General features: G+C 34.2%; 1 protein-coding gene across 4 annotated transcripts in view; it reads right to left on the bottom strand.

Moving 5' to 3' along the window:
* LOC134536846 (FHIP family protein AAEL005291-like) overlaps nt 1–20,509 on the bottom strand; it is a 53,984-nt gene that overhangs the window by 18,018 nt on the left and 15,457 nt on the right. For 3 of the 4 annotated variants that reach the window (XM_063376859.1, XM_063376862.1, XM_063376860.1), the window contains exons 7-8: nt 5,205–5,252; nt 791–958 (exon numbers count right to left, since the gene is read on the bottom strand). In XM_063376859.1, the coding sequence (XP_063232929.1) occupies nt 791–958; nt 5,205–5,252 (216 nt within the window). The remainder of the gene's footprint in view (nt 1–790; nt 959–5,204; nt 5,253–20,509) is intronic. The other variant, XM_063376861.1, reaches the window with a different exon arrangement.

Raw genomic sequence — 20,509 nt, 5'->3', positions numbered from 1 at the left:
GTTTAAGAAAATGCATTGCCATTTTTATATTCTTTATTTTTCACCTCTTCTTTATGGTTTCTATGTATATTTCTTTCATTTTTATTTTACTCAATTTTGGATCAATTTTTCGTGGGCTCCTGTGAAGTGTGAAAAAGAAATTCACTGTATGTTAAAATTAGATTCAAAATTTTTTTCAAAATTCACAGTACTGCCAAATGATTAGTACAACAGTACAACCATCAGTAATCTCATTCATTCACACAATATAACATGTGTAAAACATATGCAATAAAAATTACTCCAAATACTAAGACTACAAAATAGTTAGCTCTCACTATTATACAGTAACTAGCCAACTCACCTACGCATTAAACAAACAAATAAATAAATACAAAAGGTTCGCAAATCACTTATGTTTAAAATAATGAAATAAATTATTTTTTAGTTTAGATAATTTTAAAAAATACTTTACAAGTTTCCACAACACTTAACATTTAAAATTCTGTAAATAAATCTTTGGATTTAGATTAATGTTAGTTAAATTTTTAAAAAGTTTACCTTCAGATTTATTGCACGAAATGCTGATACACACAATATTTCAGGTGTGTAATTAAATTCCTCTGTTTTCGTAACAAATAAACAACACTCCGTAATTTCGTTGAAGATGGACTAAATCTGAAAATATTTACCTGAAATCCGTCAAACTTGGCCGTGCAGTACTCGAGAACATTGCAATGTTCAATCCGAAATGAGATTCGAACGAACGGAAAAAGGAAAAAAAGGAACTCGCAGAGGCCTGCGCCGTTACCCTGGTCTTGGCGTCTATCCTGTTGATGAGGCAGTCCAGGATCCTCTCGCCGTCGTACTTGTCTTCGAGGAGGAACCTGATGAAGGAGTAGAGGAGTCCCGGCTCGCTGATGCTGCGGAGGAACAGGTCGAAGTACGCGGTGGCCGTCACCAGCTCCTCCACGGAGTTCTGCGACAGGGAACACGACGGTCTCACCTCCAGACGCCATCGGGCACAGACGAGTCCACCCGATCCACCCGGTCCACCAGCAGCAGAAACATTCCTACACTTGTTCTACAGTTACGCGCACAGCATCCGGAAGCAAACATTCTCAGAGCATCGGCAAGCACGGAAAGAATTTGACAGACTTGGAAGGATGTTCAGCAACGGAATACTTTGCCCCAGAACAGAGAAAGCTATTTTATACAGTAAAACCCTTGAAGAACATTTTTTAACTATCTTTTACAAAATGCGCTTACAGGGTGAAGTAACTCATTTTCAGTACTTGCAATTTACAAACAAGGTGCACAATTGCTAAAACTTGTTCCAGAAATTCTTATTTTAGAATGTGAGAGTATTGCCGAAATAGTACGTATTTTAGTTATCAGTGTGTCTCATTTTTTTGCATGTCTGTTTGCTAGAGCTTTGTGTGTGCTGATCTTCTGAAAAAGGGCCACTGACAGCATTCAATGAGTTTAAACTCGCGAAATCCAACAATATTGTGATGGTAACTATCAGTGCCTCCTCTTATTCAATGAGATCTGCCCAGAGCAACGAAAGGTTTGTAGCAAGCAAGATTTTATGTTCTACTGTCTTTGGGTTTGGTGGTGGCACAGTAATTGACCCTTCAAAATGATTGATGAGCACACTACACAAATCACACAAAAGTGATGGGGGAGGGAGGGGGGGAGCAAAGCTCAATACTGTAAGTTACAACATTGGAAAAGTACGTTACATGCACTGTATAAGACAGAGGTATATGTTATTTTTGATGATGCAGGTTATTAGTGTCTAACAAATAAGGCAATTCAAATGGCTAGTGTATATATCTTTCAATGAGTCTGGGAACTTCTGCACAGATAGGCAGTCTGAAATAACCACAAAATTAACATTTATCCACTACAGCACTCAAAAACATGCAAGGGTAAAATTCCACATTGAACTTGAGTGTACTTCTTAAAATTTCAAGTAATTTTTCGTTAAGATAGATTAGGAAAAGACAAAACAATCAATATATAATTAATAAATTTCTACTATGATTCCTATGTTCATTCAATGATATGATCATTACGTGGCTTTAAAAAATGAAAAGACTGTTAGTATGTAAACTCAAAGTGACTTACAAATAATAAGCTGTGTGGGTAGTGATGAATGGTCAATAATTATTGATTTAGATTGCCAAATTATTATATAAACAGCTACAAGCATAAAACTTTGAAACTTATTCTCGCTCCCTTTCTAAATCAACCTCTGATTATTTACGAAGTAAATCTTATTAATTTCTGGGCTAAACAAGTACATTTTTGACTGATTAAATTTAATTAAGCACTTTTGAAATCAATGTTTGAAAACCATCCCAACTTCGACGGAAAAAAAATATATCCGGTGATAAGTCATACATATAGTAAACTATGGAAAATATCAGTTTTTATGTCTTAACTATAATAAATTTGTGACAGCTGAATGTGACTGTTCCTTTTTATTTTACATACCTCAAAGGAATATTTGGTGTAGTAATAATATTAATATTATTTTATAATTCTGACTTATGAGTATGGCAGAAGCATACACAAAGGACAGGAATGAGGAATGTGCTCAATTGTGCTCAAAGCTCAACCAACCATACCAGGCATACCACATCTTGCAGAACATGGTGCTGAAAGGTTCTAAGAGATAAGCAATACGAGACAGAAATCTCCTTAATAGCTCATGTTTTAGCCAGGAATTGGATGGTGGAAATATGTAAAAACAAAATATTTTAAGAATTTTTAATTGGGATGTTTGATCTTTTTCTCTCTCACACACACAAATATAAATGTGCACAAATAATAAATCACTCTAAAAGTAAAATAATTAAAATATTGTGAGACTCAAGCCGTCAAGAGAGAGGGACAGGATTTGAGGGGGGGGGGGGGGGGGAAACCCTGGGACCTGGGCACCAGGTGACGCCCCCCGGTTGAGTTAAAAGAAAAAAAATACTTGGGTTTACTTTAATTGGATGAAAATTACAAGTCTATCATTAATAGAATTTATACGAAACCTTACATGTTTACAGTTATGGACAGTATTTGGATTTTTGTTTTGAAAATTTGGAGTTATGAAAGTTGTACATCACATTATATTATTTGCTTCTGGGCTCTTGGTTCTCGATGGCCCTGGTGAGACTTTGGGACTATCGGAGCGAAATAAAATTCATGAGAAAAGGTGCAGTGACATTTCACTAGTTGGACCAGCTTATTTTTTGTCGCCCGGCAAAACAAGCAACAGCAATGTGTACGTCCGTGACTACTCATGTCCCTCTACCACATTTAAATTTCTTAAATGGATCAGAATATCTGATAAAACAGTTGCACTCAGGGAAAATTGTGACCTCAATAATTAGCAAGCTAAAACTGCAAATATGCTTCACTTGTTGTAGTGGCCACTGGCTTGTTTGACTTATGAATACAGGGATGAATATAGGTTCTTCCCAACCAGCATGATAGGGTAAACCATAAACCAATGTCCGCCAGACTGCAAATGTGCTCAATGTTTTTGTCCTGTGTAACTATCCGGGTGTGTGCTTAGATTAACATCACCCTAGACAAGTTTCGTAAGTGTATTTTGTCTGACTGCAAATGTACTTTGTACATTTTCGTCCACTGTAACTATCTAGGTGTGTGCGTGGATTGACATCACTGCAGACAGTTTCATAAGGGCACTGCTAGAAATGGGAACCCATGCTAGAGGGTTCAACTTGTAAAGCGTGTTTAGTTATATTTGTGATAGTCACAGGAAAATGGCAGAGAATTATCACAGTAGCCTAGGATTTCAATACATCGTACTACAGACTGTGTTCCTGCGTGATTTCCACATACCGGCAGGTAGAAATAGGCTATTTGCTCTGAATGTCTGTCTGATTTTAACTTGAAGTGGGACCTCTTGGGTATTAATGAACAACACAATTAGGCACTCTACAGTCACAGTACACACAGTACAGTGGAAGGTATTAAATACAGAAATTTATGGTTCGGCACATTCTAGAAATCGGCACCAATTGAGCTACTAGTGTAAAAAAATTTTCAGGTGGATTGCTACTATTGACCTTAGCTACCAAATCACATTACTTTACTCAAGAGTTTTTCAGTAATGTTGGTTTTCATTGGGGGGGGGGGGGGGGGGGGAAGGGGGGGCACAACCTTAATTAAAAATATTTTAAGACACACTTATAAACATAAAATAAACACAAAAAGTGATCGCAACAGAGATTCGAACCCTGAACAACTTGGCTATAGTCAATAACGCTACCTACTAAGCTGCTCAGCGGCTGCCGACGAAGTGATACTTATTAGTACATAAGCTGAGCTCACATGTGTGAAGGCTTTTTTCTAAAAATTGACTGGCCATTGAGCTTTCTTGTTTTGAGTGTTGAACACCCTAAAGGGGTACTACCTGTAGCCCAAGTCTCGTCCCAAAGTGAATTTCCTAGGTCATGCCCTCACCTGTCAGTAGTATGCCCAGTTTACTAGCACTGTCTACAATGTATTCCCGTTGAAACTACATGGATTTTCTATAATCCGTAATCACAGTGGTCTTCAAAGTGCCGATGTCAAAGCATCGAGGATAGGAAAATAAATATGTAAAATCACCTTTGAGTTCATTAACTAGCCATTAAATTCAAGTCTGATAAGTAATCAATGACAGATAAGCTTTCATTTTTAACAAAATTCATAAGAAAAGGTGAAAACACATTACAATCACGCTGCAAATAAAAAAAAGTAACACACATGTAAATTAAGCAAAACCCTTATTCTGTAAAAAATTCACAACTTTCTCTAAACACACAAGCAATGTCAAACAGAGCAATAACAAAAACAACAAAAATTTTATGCAGAGCAGTATGCATGTCAACAAAAGAACAGTTATAGCATTAAAGACATATAAAAAAGTACGAAATATTAATACTGATCTGCACTTATTAACATTAATCCCACACACAACATAAATAAATTTGCTTGCCCTTCAATAACCTAAGTGTTACATATTTAACAGTTTGTCCAAGTCTTGGAGAGCAGGTATTCACCCGACTGAAAATGTCTGCGGTATCAGCTGAAATAAAAACTACTGGAGCAGAGTGCGAAAGAAAGTCCAGGCGAGCAAAGGGCAGCAGGCATGCGTGATGCGGTGGGCATGCGGAGGCATGCTAGCATGCTGATGTGTGTGGCTGTGTACTGACCGCTTCGACTGGCGACTCTAACTGCTCTAGCGAAACTCCAACAGAGTCCTACAAGCGAACCAGGGGACCCCAGCGGTGTACCGCAGCAAAGCCAGAACAACACATACACACACCACAATAAAATAAATAAGGTCTAGAAATGACACACTGAGTGACGTGGTATGTAGTGTGCCAACATGGCGGTCTGCAACCTTCTGGATTTAGCCTCTTAAAAATTCTCTCTGTGTAAATGCAAACTTTATTGTTGTCCAGCTTATTCCAAGTCAAGTTTTTAGTAAATAGGGAAAAGTAAATTTTTGCATCCTTGTCATAATGCCATGAAAAGAAGATACATATTAATTTAAAATTGTTTAATTTTTTTTTTTTTTTTGCACTTTATGTCTTGAGATCATAACAGTTCTGATTCTGAGAATCACAACTGCCTCTGGTAAGTGGTAATAAACAGTCAAACACTTTCTCCGTGTCATTTCGAGAAGCCACGGAAAGTCGAATTTAAGATGGCTGGACTCAGATCCAAACACAAGCCCTCTCGAATCCGAGCCTAATATTTTACCACAAGTAATTCTGCTAAGTGTTTAAAATGATGGCAACTAAAATTTATCTTCCCTCCCCCCCCTCCAAAATACTGAGACGAAGTAATCAGAAAGCAGGATGATATTAATGTTTCTAATAATTTTCCAAATAAGATCAATATTATATTGAAAATTATGATTCTGTAAACAGCAAAAAGATAACCCTATGACAGAAAGAAGTTTTGTTAATGTGTCATAACGAAACATCAGACAAATGAACCCAACAAATGTTTGTTTAGTTAGCATAAAATTTTTATACTAGTTTCAAGTAACTCTACTCTGAATTTCTTAATGTTCAGTATCACATTCATCCAAAAAACTTTAAATACAAAAGAACCTAGATATGCAGGACCACTTGAAACCTAAGATACATTTGGAGTAAGTACGGAGATCGGCAATCGCGAATTTGACATGAAAGTAGAACTAGCTAGATAATCTCGACTGAGGGAATGAAAGCTACTTTCAAATATAATATGCCTTCAATGTTTATGTGACCAAGAATATAAGACTCCCAATTTCAGCATCTTACGTAGTTTATTTCAAATGCACAGCATTGAAAATAGTTTATTTCCTAGAAGTGTTGTTGATACCTAAATCGTGAATCTATGTAAAATAGTTTGAATGAGGTTAAAAATTTTAAAAAAATTAACTGTTACTAATTTTTTTTTTCAAATTCATTTACTTTTGTCAATATTTTCTCCCTTGTAAGTGGTGTCTGATTGTTTAAAAATTGAAATATATGTTCGAAGAATCAGTAACGTATACGTATTTCTTTAAACTATACTCATAGAGTAAAATGGTTATAATTATTCTCTGGGCCAAGTCTTACGTTGTATTTGAATGTCTTGCTCTATGCACTACAATGATACTGTTAGTGGTGCTTCCTAGGAAAACTAGTTGGAAAAATGATGCTACCATGGTAAGTTTGTCTCATGTGGGCTTCTACATATTTGCTTACAGTCCACTTTCAGCATTCCAAGCCCAGAAAATATTGGGTTAAATTTACTTGCTACACTCTTAAATAACTGCTGCACCTTTAGTTTTCAAAACTGAAATGAAATATATTTTTGGTGACGGGAGAGAATGTTCCTCTCACACCTACCAGGCAAATCAAGTGACAAATAGAATATTCAAAACCAAATTCATGCAATGCTACCCACCTAACATTATTATATGCTGCAGTTATCTGTCATTATGGCATATTCTGAAAATAAACTAATAAAATGTTGAATTTTTTTTAAACAATAACAAAAGGCTAATTTTTCAAATTTAAATTGTCTTAGTATTCAGAATTCTACTCATTTCAAAGTGATTACAAATTACAAGCTTTTAAACAGCTATGAAACTTCTTTTCAGAAAATGATAATCAAAGGAATTCTTTGCAACTAATTTTTAACTTGCAATAAATGAGTTATTCAGAAAAAAAACTTTTTGTGTATGTAAACTTCAACATATTAAAACAAAAAAAAAGTTTGGCCAAGTATGATATTAAAGTTTAGAAAATGTTTTATGACAGTAATTAGTGATAATCTGCAGTGCATGAGAATCTGCCTAAAAAATGTCTTATACAAGCTTAAATGAAGAATTGTGGATAAAAACAAGTAATAGGTGAAATAACAAAACTAGCTATCAGAAAATATTTACAAAATTTAAAACTACAAAAAAAAAAAAAAAACAGAATAAGATTACAGGTGGATACATTTTCCAGCAGTTCTGAGTTTTCCAGTTTTGAGCAAGTACAATAATAAAAACATAAAAACAATTTTTTTTTCATACAGTAGTATAAAACATTAATGAAGAAATTGAAAAAGTAGCAAAAAAATTTGTTTTCGTCGAACTAACACAAGAATATAACACAATCTAAATGACATAAAACATAACATAAGCACAGCATTCCAGAAACAACAGAGTACAGAAAGCAAGCACACCATACCACGTCACCGGACACTACATGGCAAGTGCACAAAAAAGCAGCGTTCAAAATCACCAAGAAAGATCCGAGACACAAACCTCACATCACTCAATTGAAGAGCATGAATCTCTTCACACCCTCTGAAAACTGGAAAAGCCTCTTTGAAGATTTTGAAATCAGTTTGAATCAACAAATATTCAATAAAATCCATTCCTAGAAATTGTTTAGTTCTTTAACAGTTTCTTTCTTATAGAATAAACTACCAATGAAAAACAATTATCCTGCCAATATTAAAAACAAATAAAAAATTTATAAAAATCTTTTACAGAAATAAAATAACTGATAATAAATAAACCAAAGTCAAAATTTTTTAAACTTTTATTTACAATGCTTCCTAATAGTTTTACTAAATTAAAGTTCAAAGCTTTTCTCGAAACAAGTGGAAAGGTATTTTCCTAAATAGTGTTCAATTTTTAACCAGATTATTTGTGCAAAACCAATTACTTAAATGATTATGTATTTGAAACACCATTCTTAACATTAAAAAAGGCCACTCCTGAAAAAAAAATTATTCAATTAAAATCTTGTGTGTTAAAAGTAGTTCTAAACAAACGAATATTAAAGAAGCAAAAAATAATGTATTATATGCCCTGCACTCTCTTTTAAGGTTGAAGAAACATTTAAAATGGAAACAGCAAATCAAAATAAAAATTCCTTCAGTGTTAATCAATTGGTAATCCTCATTACGTTGGCTGGAATATGGTCTTTAACGTGCACATCTTCTTTAAGGACTTCGTAACCCTCGAAAAGTTTTGTGGACACTTATTTAAAGTCCTGAATGCTAGTGCAGAAGGGTCATTATTCAAAATCATTACCACTAGAGTATTTTTGCTTGCAACTAACATGTTTGTGGTTTTTTTTACGCTCTTTAAAGTGAAATATTTTCTTACAAACATAACTCAGCATTTTGCAGTATTTACACATTAGTGTAATTGCATCAGATGCATTTTGATTCTTCAGTTCACTGACTTGCACTAACCACATTTCCCGCATTTTTCATGTGGGGCAATAAACATTTAAGACTGAAAATATTGATAACGGTGCTATTTACATGGCCTATGTTAATACTGCAAGCAGGCAGTTGTAAAAAAAATAGTTTGGTTGCTGCAGATGAAAGACGTCCTTAAGAAAACACATGTATAAACAGTAGTAAAGAGTGGGGGGGGGGATAGAAGGGGGTGGCATGAGTAGACATTTGAGAAGGGGGAAGGGGCTGCCATCACAGCGGGAACAATGAGAGGAGAAAAGGGGAGAAGAATCCTGCGACTGCTCCATTAGCACCTCTACCTTCCTCTTCCCTTTTCCAGAAGTTCCCAAAGTGTTGTTATCTCTGTCATCCGTCACCTGAGGCAACATTTCAGTGGGAGTAAAAAAAAACAGCCGTCAAACTCAGTTTGAACGTAGGACGTTTGTTTTTTAAACTAAGCTCGCCCAGCCCTCTGTCAAAATTTCAAAAGCCATGAAGAAAACAACAGCGATCAAACTGGCATAAGTAACGTAGTTTAGACGCAGTGTGCGTGTAGTTTTTAAACTAGGCTGTTCCAACTCTTGGCCTAGCATGTGACGATACGGTAATGGTTCTTGGTGCGTTGGGAAGAAGAGGTTCAAACCAAGAGCATAGTACAGGGTGTCTACCCATGTTTGGTCACAGAATTCCTGTACAATTCCCGTACATTCCCGTACACTAATAAAAAATTCATGTACATTTACAGCTTACACTATCACTAATTATAATAATAGCAATGTTAAAAAAAATTGTACAAAAAAATGTTCACAAAAAATATTTTTACCAAAAACTTGGATTTCAAGAAAATTTGTCACAGAAAAGTTAGGCCTAACTTTATGTTGATAAAATTTAGCTCATTCTAGGTTACTTTGCACTGCAGCCAAACTTTGCCACATGGCAACTGTCAAATTTTGGACTTTTATCTTTAGAGGCTGTATATATAGCTACCTGTACTAGTTTGGTTGTTGTTATTTTTGTTTCCCATGTCTGTATTTTTGGTATATTTAACTTATACTGTTTGTGTATTAACTTATATTTGTTGACGTGTCCTATACCATTTGTACAAATGTCTGTATGGTCAAATGGATGAAAATAAATAAATAAATAAATAAATAAATAAATAAACTACACGCACCCAAAACAATCGTGGCAGCAGCGCTGTTTTAGAAAGATGCATGTGACTTGCATGACATTGCGCGCGATATGCCACTTGCCAAATGCAAATTTTGCCAACCAAGTTCCTGTCCAACAGAGTACAGTACACCCGCCCCTCGAAGTAACACGGTAATTCATCCAAAGAAAAATGGAGCACTAATCAAAACAGCGCTAATCAAATACGTTTTTAACATAAAAGAGAGCATGTTAAACAAAATAAGGGGTTTTACCGCCTTTGAAATATGTATGTATACTGTACCATACTCCAAATTTATCCTGTTTAAAAATTGGTTGTCGGTAAAGTCGGTTTACGGACGATAGTTTAACGTGACGTCATAACAAAACATTGATGAAATGATTGCAAACTTTTATGAATAAAATTGAATAATTTTTATTTTAATAATAAAGGAATAATAACTTTTCACTTCACTTTATAAACAGTCGAGTGGAAGAGAGATAGATGCGGCGCAAGCGTACAATGAGCATAACGGGACACAGCGTAACGGAACAATGTGCGTAACGGGACATTTTTTCGTGCGTGCAGCCGGCGTTCATCGATTTATTAGACGTTGTCACGTCAAAAAGTTTTTTTTTCTGGAAACATAATGTGCTGTCCACTTCAACTAGCGCAACCTGGCATGAATGAGATTAACTGACCTCGAAAGCTTCTGACCTTTCTCGCCAGATGGAAGTAGTAGCATAAACATGGCTGTATAAACACGATCCACGAATATATTAACGTAATTTTATTGCTTGTAAAACTTTTAACTAGACATAAGAAAACAGGCATCAAAAATTGAATAACTAGTACGGAAAAGTGAAAACTTACGTTTTTTTAATTCGTTTTTTCATTAAAAATTTAAAAGTGCCGAGATTTATTATGTTGCATTGAGTTTGATACAAGAGTGCCGTTGCCATTATGCGCGCGTGTAAATTAAAAAATTTTGTGGACGAAAAAGAACGCTACTTCAAAAAGAACGCTACTTCAAAAAGAGCCCTAATTAATTGGCGCTAATCGAGCAGCGTTACTTCGAGGGGTGGATGTATACTCACACAGAGCAAGGCTAGCTTGCAGCTGTCGCCGGCCGGCGCAATTAACTTTGTCATACGCGCTTAATTTGTATACACACGTGATAATGGTCGCTTGTATACAAAAATAATACGACACAGCATATAATATGATTTTTGATTCGTGACCACTGAAATCAGCATAAAATTCTTGCATTATACGCCGGCAAATACGATATATTTTGCAGGTATGTTGTCTACTTTCTTCCGATGTTCACGAAACGAAAAAAATTTTTTAATAAAAAGATTTATCACAAATAACTTCTGCACACACAAAAAGATGCATTTTATTATTATTACTTACCAACCGGACGAACTTTAACAATAACCACACTATACAACACGCAAAAATAAACTGGATTATAATTTAAGCATGAGCGGGAACCCGGGAACGACCATTAACGAACGACTACAGTAACAAAAAAAAAAAAACTGGGCGAGTCCACGCGCCTTACGCAAATGGTTATCACGATTACGCGGCAACTTGTGTAGGTTGATCCCATCGTCTGCATTCAGCACTCTGCAATAAAGCACCAGTATATTGTAGAGAAGCAATAATCACACGATTCACGATTGTGTTGCAGTAAAATCTTCGCTTTTTAATATTAATATATAAATGTTATTGACGGGCGGGGAAAAGTCAAAAGTTCCCGGACATCGGGATAAATTCCCGCACAATCCCCGTATTTTTCCCGGGCCGTATAATTCCTGTACAATTCCCGTTTTTCCCGTTTTTCCCGGTCGGTAGACACCCTGATAGTACGAAATGTACTCGTTTATTTGTGTTGAAATTCGTAAAAAAAAAAAAAAGACAGGAAAAATTATTAAATCACATTTTAAATTCAAAATATCAAAATTCACGTTATTTTTTTTAGTTAATCACGATAGCTGTTTTTTAAGTCCCTACTAAAAGAGCATACCAAAATTTCTCACTAATCCAACCACTGCACAAACTCCTTCTGTAAACTACACAGCACTGTATCACTTTTATACACGTGCTCTCTCTAAACTGGTGCTAAGCAATGTAATGAAATTGTACTGTATTTTGTCAATAGACAATTTAATAAGTGTAATTTTTTTTTGATAACACCAGTTATACTCTTTTATTATAAACTAGCTGACCCGGCAGACTTCGTACTGCCTAATTAAATTGCAATAAAGTCCTGTCAAAATGATTTGTAATGTGACATTTTTTTGTTCCTACATATTTTATAGATGGGGCAAAAAATTCTCCTGAACAGAACCATCACCCTGGTGATATGGTGTTTTTAATAAGAAATATAATTAAATAAAACATATAAATAAAAAGATAAATAAAAAAAATAAGTAATCTCTTTATTGTTAATCATGTGAAACATAATAATTTTTATTTTCATTGTAGTGCATGATTAGATCGGTAATTAGCTTGGTTTGTAGCATTTCGGGTTCTTCTACCTAAATTGATTCGTCTAATAGGAGGCATATCTATATTATAGATTATTTGGTCACATGCAATAATTAGCGATCATAGGTAAAAAACACTGCACAAAACACTATATAGGTAAGAATTTGTTTCGTGTATAAGTTGACAAAAGCAAACTCATTAGGGTAGGTAACCTAAAATCCAAGAAAGAAAAAAACACTGACATTGACAGTTTGTTGTTGTTTCAACTTTTTTTTTAATTTGATATGACTTGAAGTCACATCCTTCAAGCCGTATTTAAAATAGGGAAAAGAAATAATAAAAACTTAAACTTATGAAATACTTTTGGTAACGCTGGTTTTGTTTGACTGATGTAATGACTTGAAAACTTATGCATTTTAAAGTAAAACAAATGAAATAATATCGCGAAGCCGACCAAATTGAACTATTCGATTTCGGTTTATTTGTTTTGTTTATCTTGTTACGTTGTATGTTTTTGCCCGGCTAAGCACACATAGAAACGTAACAAAACAAAACAAACAATGTTCCTGAGGAATTTTTCATTACTATGGTTCTGCGTTATTTGGAAATAAAAGAGTTTATTAAATTATCTTTGTTTATTTCTTTAAAAAAAATGTTTTTTCTCATTGTTACATGGCCTCAATACACAATTTTACAAATGAATTTAGTTAGAAAAACTTCGTTACTTGCACAGTTTTTGTCTTTTCTTATACGAATTTTAACGATGTCTAAATACATACCACAGCACCATACATCTTGCCGTTGATGGTTAAGGAGTCTTGTCACTCGCCAAAAAAAAAAAAAAAACTTAGTAACGTCCCTTGGTTAATTAATTACATAACTCAATGTACCGTCGATCGCGGACCGTAATCTCACGAAGTCGGGCCGATGCCGACGCCTAGGGCCTAAATTTCTAGTTAATTAGTCCGAGAAAACAATGAATTTAGGTTGAAAAAATACGGCTTGGCCCCAGCCCCTAGGCGTTAAATTATCTCTTAGTGATTTTACATTTGTCTTGCGACTTGCCGACGACACGACCGAGTTCGACAACGATCGAGCAACAAGTGACTTGGTCGACGAGATTACCTTCCCTTGTAAAGGTGAAAACAAGGGAGGCAACCCCGTGGGCCAACTGACCAATCAGTGCACATAATTCCAAAACATGACCATATAAGGAAATTTGTACTGGCACATCTCTTGACGCCAGGGCTCGCCCTGATTGGCTGGCTAGTGGTAGCCTCCAGAGACCCTTCCAGACGGTCGCTACAGCTGTGCGTACAACGTGACGCGTAAATCCCAAACACGCATTTACAAAGTGAAAAATAGCTTTCTGGCGCCAGAGTGTCGCGCCTGTCCGCTCTTCCTTCTGTACCTTCCAGACTATTCTCAAAATATTACACTAGCAATATCCAATAGAATATAAAATTACCCAAAAAATTCCAATACAATGTTACAAATTTAGTAAACAAAGTTGAAATTCATATAAAAACTTTTGTTTAAAAATGATGTCCTGTAAAATTATAATCTATACTGCTTTAAACAAAACAATTACTGACATTAATTATCAAATATCAAAATTAATTATTACGAACTGGAGTTAACCCTCAAATTAATAATTAAGTATCTCAAGGAAATAAGTATTTTAAGGCTTTCCATGAAATTTAACCAAAGTAATTAATAACAATTCTTAACAACTCTGAACTATCCTTATCTACATATTAAATAATTACTATCTTTCATATCAAAGTGATTCTTAATATTCTTATGACACCAAAAAAAATATATATGTATATAACAAATCCTCATTATGCAATGCTACAATCTGTGCTCCAACGCACACTGTTTTGATAGATATGATTGAACTTTGTACAGAGGTAATAAAGTGCAAATTGACTCTTTGACGTTAGGAACATACCTACATTGTTTAAACAACAATGAGTGCTCGTTTTAGTTAGAAAACGTTTGTATGGGAAAAAGAAAAGGGCTGGTTTTAGGGTTTTTCCGGCAATTATTCGAATTTTTCTCGCCGTAAAAACTATCTTTGAACTTCAACGAACATTTAAAAAAAAAAAATTGGCCAAATTGGTCCAGGCGTTGTTGAGTTATGTGCTTACCAACACATTATGCGATTCATTTTTATATTATAAGATTACAGCATTACTCTATGCTTGTGCATAAAATCTGTGTGGAAATTTGTATGTTAAATACTCTTTGTAATTAAATGTTAGTTTTAAAACAAGAGCAGGGAAAAAGAAATGAAAGTGATTATTAAGAACGTTGAGTTTTGGAACAAAAATAATGAATTTAGAAGGCTGAAAAGGACTGTCATTTTAAATGTGATAATATAGTTTATTAATTAAAGTGCTACACCGAATTCAAAGGAATATCTACGGATGAAGATTGAAGAATGTGAATTTAATACTTGTAAAAAAAACATTAATAGAAGATTAGCTAGATGAAGATTCGCTGCTTTTAAAATAACTCTAACGTATACTACTACAGGACTGAATCATCATTCTTCAAGTTCAGCAGCTTCTGTTCACTGCTATGAAAGACTACAGAAATTAATATTTGGAAGATTTTGTATTGATTGGATATTTCTACAATTGTATGTATGGTGATGATGTGTTGTTGCTTCAGGTCTATGTGTGTTTAGTTAGTAATAGATTAAAATTTGAGAAATAAGTTAGTTGTATCCAAAATTATTCATATTATCATTGATTTCTGTTAACATTTGTATAATTCCTAATTTAAATTTAACTTTGATTAACTTTGTATATTGCACAACTATTTCTGATAAACTTAGTATTTTCCCTCAGAATACCTCACAAATTTTGTTTAATTATTCTTAGTGCTATTTTTAATGAGCTAGTTTTGTTTACTGAGGTTAATTACTGTTTGGCAAATTTAATTTATATTTTTAATTTTCATATTATTTAAGTATCAACCATTAAATTTGGATACAATTAATTAATTAGTTGTAAATTGTTTAACATTTGTTTATTTTTCTAGAAATATTTTACTTTTAATATTGTATTATTCATTTGGGATCGTCCATTAATCACGTGAGGCTCTAAAGGGGGGGGGGGGGGGGGGGGGGTGTCGGGAAAAATCACGAAATATCACAAGGGGGGAGGGGGGGTGTAGAGAGATATCACGTGTATTTATTTTTTCGCGCGATTTCTACTAAACCGAAAAGAGACTCGTGACCTTGACTCGCCGTAGCCAGGCAACAATATCCCCGCCCGCCGCAACATGAACCACCCGGCTCGGCTTGCCAGTCGCCAGTAAGACTGTGATTTTGGCGCCGAATACATGCGTAAATCACATATAAGCCTTTCCTTTATTATTTTTATGCCAGTGAGAATAAACCTGCAACCTTAATGTGTGTCTGGACATTTTTATCACTGTGCTTAATTTTCCAGAATTAAATTAGATTATACCTATATTTAAAGATAATATTCTTAAATTTTTAAAATATATTTTGTACCAAAAAAATACACGTGATTTATTGGGGGGGGGGGGAGGGGGGTAGTCTGAAACCTCACCACAAATCACTAGGGGGGAGGGGGGGTTAAAAATTTGCTAAAAAAACATCACGTGATTAATGGACGACCCCTTTGGAAGATTTCGGTAGATACAACTAAATTAATAATGTTAGATCAGTAATATTTTACCTTACCGGAAATTTTGGTTATTCAGATACATACAGAAAGATATCTCATAGTTATTAAAGTGTAGTTTAAATTTCAATTTATATATATATATATATGAAAAATAAAAATAATTTCATCAACAAGTCCACAACTTTTACGTTGTTGAACAATTCCCCACAGAAATATCTTCACTAAACCAACTTACATACATAAATACTTATCTCTTTACCTTACTTTATTCTGCTTGTGATCCTTTTTTTTAACATGTCTCAATATTCATTAATAACAACATAATTAGTTCATCATCCATTAAAGGTTTCAGCTGTGGATAGACCAGTTGAGATCTTTTAAGTTTGTGGAAATAAACATGCATTCCTCAAAAATTAAATAAATATTAACTGCTACAAAAGTAAAATTACTCATCCAATAAAATAATAAAATACAAAAAACACCATGTTCACATAGCTAATAAACAAATATATATTTTAAAAAAATCGGTAGGTACTAAAGCCACAATGATATGATAGTCAAAAGGCATCATATCATTTGTGAGCCATATTAAATCCAGTTTTCATGTGGCTAAATTTAAAATATGCAGTTTATATTGAATAATCAATCCAATTTTTTTAAAACTGAACTCACTAAACAATGTTTACAAAATTTAAGTAGTAATCTAAACAAACTAAAAAATGAAAAATTTTTGTGGCAAACAGTTTACTAAACATATTCAAACAGGCTACTATCAATGCATAGCAACAGCTACTTGAATAACAAACAATAAAAGCATGCAAAATGCATGTATGCATCTTACACACAGTAAAACTCGCTTAAGAAGTTTCCGCATAATACATTTTCTTGTTTATAAAGTTTAAGTAATTATTTCTTTGATCACTTCCATATATTCCTATGAAATTTTTTCCGTTCAAAACATTTGCATTTATAGATGCTTCCCGCATATAACCAAAATTATTTAAGGAATAAAATGATGTAATAAAGTTTATCTTTACAAACTTAAACTATATTTATTATTAAAATTTTAAACAATCGGTTTAAAACAATGTCAAACATGACCGTCAACAGTTACTACATATATACTTTTTGATCAATCATCTGATTCCATTCGTATCTTTTGTGAGGCTGTTCCATCTGTACGCGATTTCCCTCATTTGAGACACCAGTCTGACGAATACGCAACCAACCACTAGCCACTCGTTGACCTGTTTGCGTGACACGTGATGCAACTGGTACAGAAACTTGAGCAACTAATCACAGTTTCATTGCTTGTTGAGCACTCTGGTAACAAATTTTATATGGTGGACGTAATGATGAACATTTTAATTTATTCCTCTTGCTAGGATTTCCACTTTTGGCCAAACTTATACCGTATTTACCTGTGAATTTTGCACAACACTGAGATACAGCAAAAATAAAATACTCCAGTCCCACCTGAATTTGAAGTGGGTTCAATCTTTTTGTCTAAATGTATTTATTTTTCCTGTTTGGTACTACACTACTGTACTGTCTGTAATTTATTAAACTTCAGTACTCTTAAAAAAAAAACAAATAACCATGGTTTTTATAACACCTTTGCAAAGTTTGATGCCTTGTAAATGTACAATTTTTTGAAATTGCGGGTTTCCCATTTAACTGGGAGGTATTCAACACCACCCAAAACCAGTTCCAAGCGAAGCTTCAACTAAGCGAATCAATCGAAGCCAGGAAATTTTCTATTAATTTTACTTGAAGCTTTGTGATGTAAAGCTAAATGTTTGTTGCGAAGATCTAAAACATGGAAGCCTAAGATTCCCCCATGAAAATATAAAATTTTCTTGTTCGTTGTATACCTTTTGCCAAAATAAAGTTGGTTACTTAAAAAAAAAATAAACGTGACAATCAGGTTTGCTTTTAGGAATACTCACTATTAATGCTATGCATGGTTAGTTAATAATTTTTGTTGAATTGTGTTATATAAAGGGCACAATTGATTAATCTCTTAGTCAGTTCAAGCATTACAAACGTTAAAATAATGTCTTTTTTTTTTTACTTCCATCCAGTATTTTTTTTTTTTTTTTTTTTAAGTATAATAGAGCCTTGCTGAGAACAATATTCACAATTCTATTAGACTTCGCAAATATTTTAAACATTAATCTGATTGTCGCTTCACAACAAAAAAAACTAGTATTTGCACATGACCTACCCAAAACCCCTACAGTTATCTGTCCTACTCAAAATCTGAAGCAGGGTTCGCCATTGTGTTTAGCCTCGTAATGTTATCTAGCAGTATGCCCTTGTATTTGAAATTGTTTGTGATTTGTATTAATCACTTTATTAAGTGTTCTGCATGCTGCCAAACTGTTTAAGGCTTTTCAGCTGTCGGTAGGGCTTTTGACAGAAAGTGCAATAAATAAATAAATACTGTATTTACTCGCATATAGGTCGCGGCAATTTTACCAGATTTGTTGGGGGGGGGGGGGGGGGGGAATGAAGTGTGACTTACGTGTGAAGAAAAAATTGTAAAAATTTTTTTGCAATATTTTGCTTTAAAATTTGAAAAAGAAAATTTACAGCAAACCCCCTTATTTGCACTTTTCATGGGGACAAAGTAAAAAAAAGTGTAAAAAGAGGGAAAGTGTGAATAAAGGGGAAAGTAAGAAATACGTTAGAGTTAGAGATGGGTCGAGTCTTGGTTTATCGAGTCGAGCCGAGCCGAGCCGAGTTGGGTCAGATTGACTCGACTCAAAAACCGAGTCACATATTTTATCAAGTTCGAGACTCGAAACACGTTTCGAGTTAAGTACCAGCATCGTGACATAGCACTTTATTATAGGTTGTCTTAACGTTTTCGCCAAAAGAATTGATAATGACCTTCAAACAAAACAAATCCCGTGCAAACCTAACCTTGCCCGCTACCGTGCTACGGCACTATAATCCAAGTGCAACCAAACCTAGGCCTACCTTCATTTATGAACGTGACGTCGTAACGTGATTTTTTCGATAGTGGCGACAGTTTATAGGACAAAATTATGTCACATGACCATTTTATATTTAAAAAAACTTGAAAAACAGCATGCACTGTTTTTATTTTGTTTTACATCCTGTGTTTACTTCAAATATGGTACCGCATTTGTTTACAAGATACGTCAATGGATTTTCACTGAAGAAACATTTGTACCAAAACGCACATGTATTAATAATCATAACGTTTATCGTGCCCCGTTTATAATAACTTGTATAAACAAGATATTTCCGTAACCAAAAAATAAAAACACTAAATAATAGGCTTCTGCGAGCAGAAGATTTTCACTTCGAGTCGAGCTCGAGCGAGTTTGCTAAAATACTCGCGAGTATCGAGTCGAGTTCGAGTTTTTTTTTTCAGTTTATTGCACATAAATTTACTGTGATGGAGTAATAAAATGTGAGAACTTTTGAGAAAAATATGGAAATAAAAAAAGAAACCATTATCATTGTTAGCCTACTAAATAGATAGACCTACATTAGAGGTCTGCGAGCCTAAGAATTTTACTTTGAGCCAAGCTCGAGCGAGCCTACTTGAAAGTTCTCGAAGCTTGAGCTTTTGTGATACAGTTACACTTTTGGGAAATTATTTTTACCTTAAACTTAGTAGGTATAATGTTTGAATAAAGTATTAAAATGAAGTGGGCTTATTAATTTTGGGTAACTATTTACAGAGTGCTTTTATAATTTGCACTGCTAGGAAAAAAAACATGTTTTCCATTGAATCTAACCTGTTTCCATTGGTTCATTAGTAACTGATATCATCCAACTAACATAACCACAGTTTACAAGTACGTATATGTTTGTGTAAATGTAACATAACTTTGGAATAATTTCATCCTTGTCAATTTTTCTGGAGTCCTTACTGAGCTTCAACTAACTGAGCACCAAAAATCATGTTGTTTGAAAAGTACATTCACATTGTTTCAACATTTCCACTTTTCGGCACAAAAATTCTGAGAGAGATTGTCATAGAGTATTAAATTCTGTTCTTCAATCTATCATGCAGAAAAATAATTTGTTCTGCACGTTCAGGAGTTAAATTAGCTCTACGATTGGAGATGGTGTTTACAGCAGATGAGAAGCATCTCTCGCTGGCAACCTGTGTGGCTGGAATGCTTTAGTAAAATTGTTGGTAAATATGTAGAGTCGCGGTATATGCGGAAAAAAAATGCTAAAATTCCGAAAATACTTTTATTCTATGCTCTTTCACTTCCTCTTTTCAAATCAACCGGCGGAGATAAGAAATTCCAAATACTTTATGAATATCGAATTTTTTAATTTTCATCACAATACCTGGGTATTCATGCGGCGATCACCATTGTTTCTGGTTTACGAGTATCTATTATGTTTCTTATTGGACAATTTTGTCACGTGACAGTTCCGTGATTGGCCAGTATTCAAATGAACCAATACGTGATTATTTATTTATTTATTA

This window comes from Bacillus rossius, chromosome 11 (assembly GCF_032445375.1).
Source record: "Bacillus rossius redtenbacheri isolate Brsri chromosome 11, Brsri_v3, whole genome shotgun sequence".
Classification (NCBI taxonomy): domain Eukaryota; kingdom Metazoa; phylum Arthropoda; class Insecta; order Phasmatodea; family Bacillidae; genus Bacillus; species Bacillus rossius.
The sequence above is the reverse complement of the archived record's forward strand: the minus strand, read 5'-3'. Positions and strand labels throughout refer to the sequence as shown.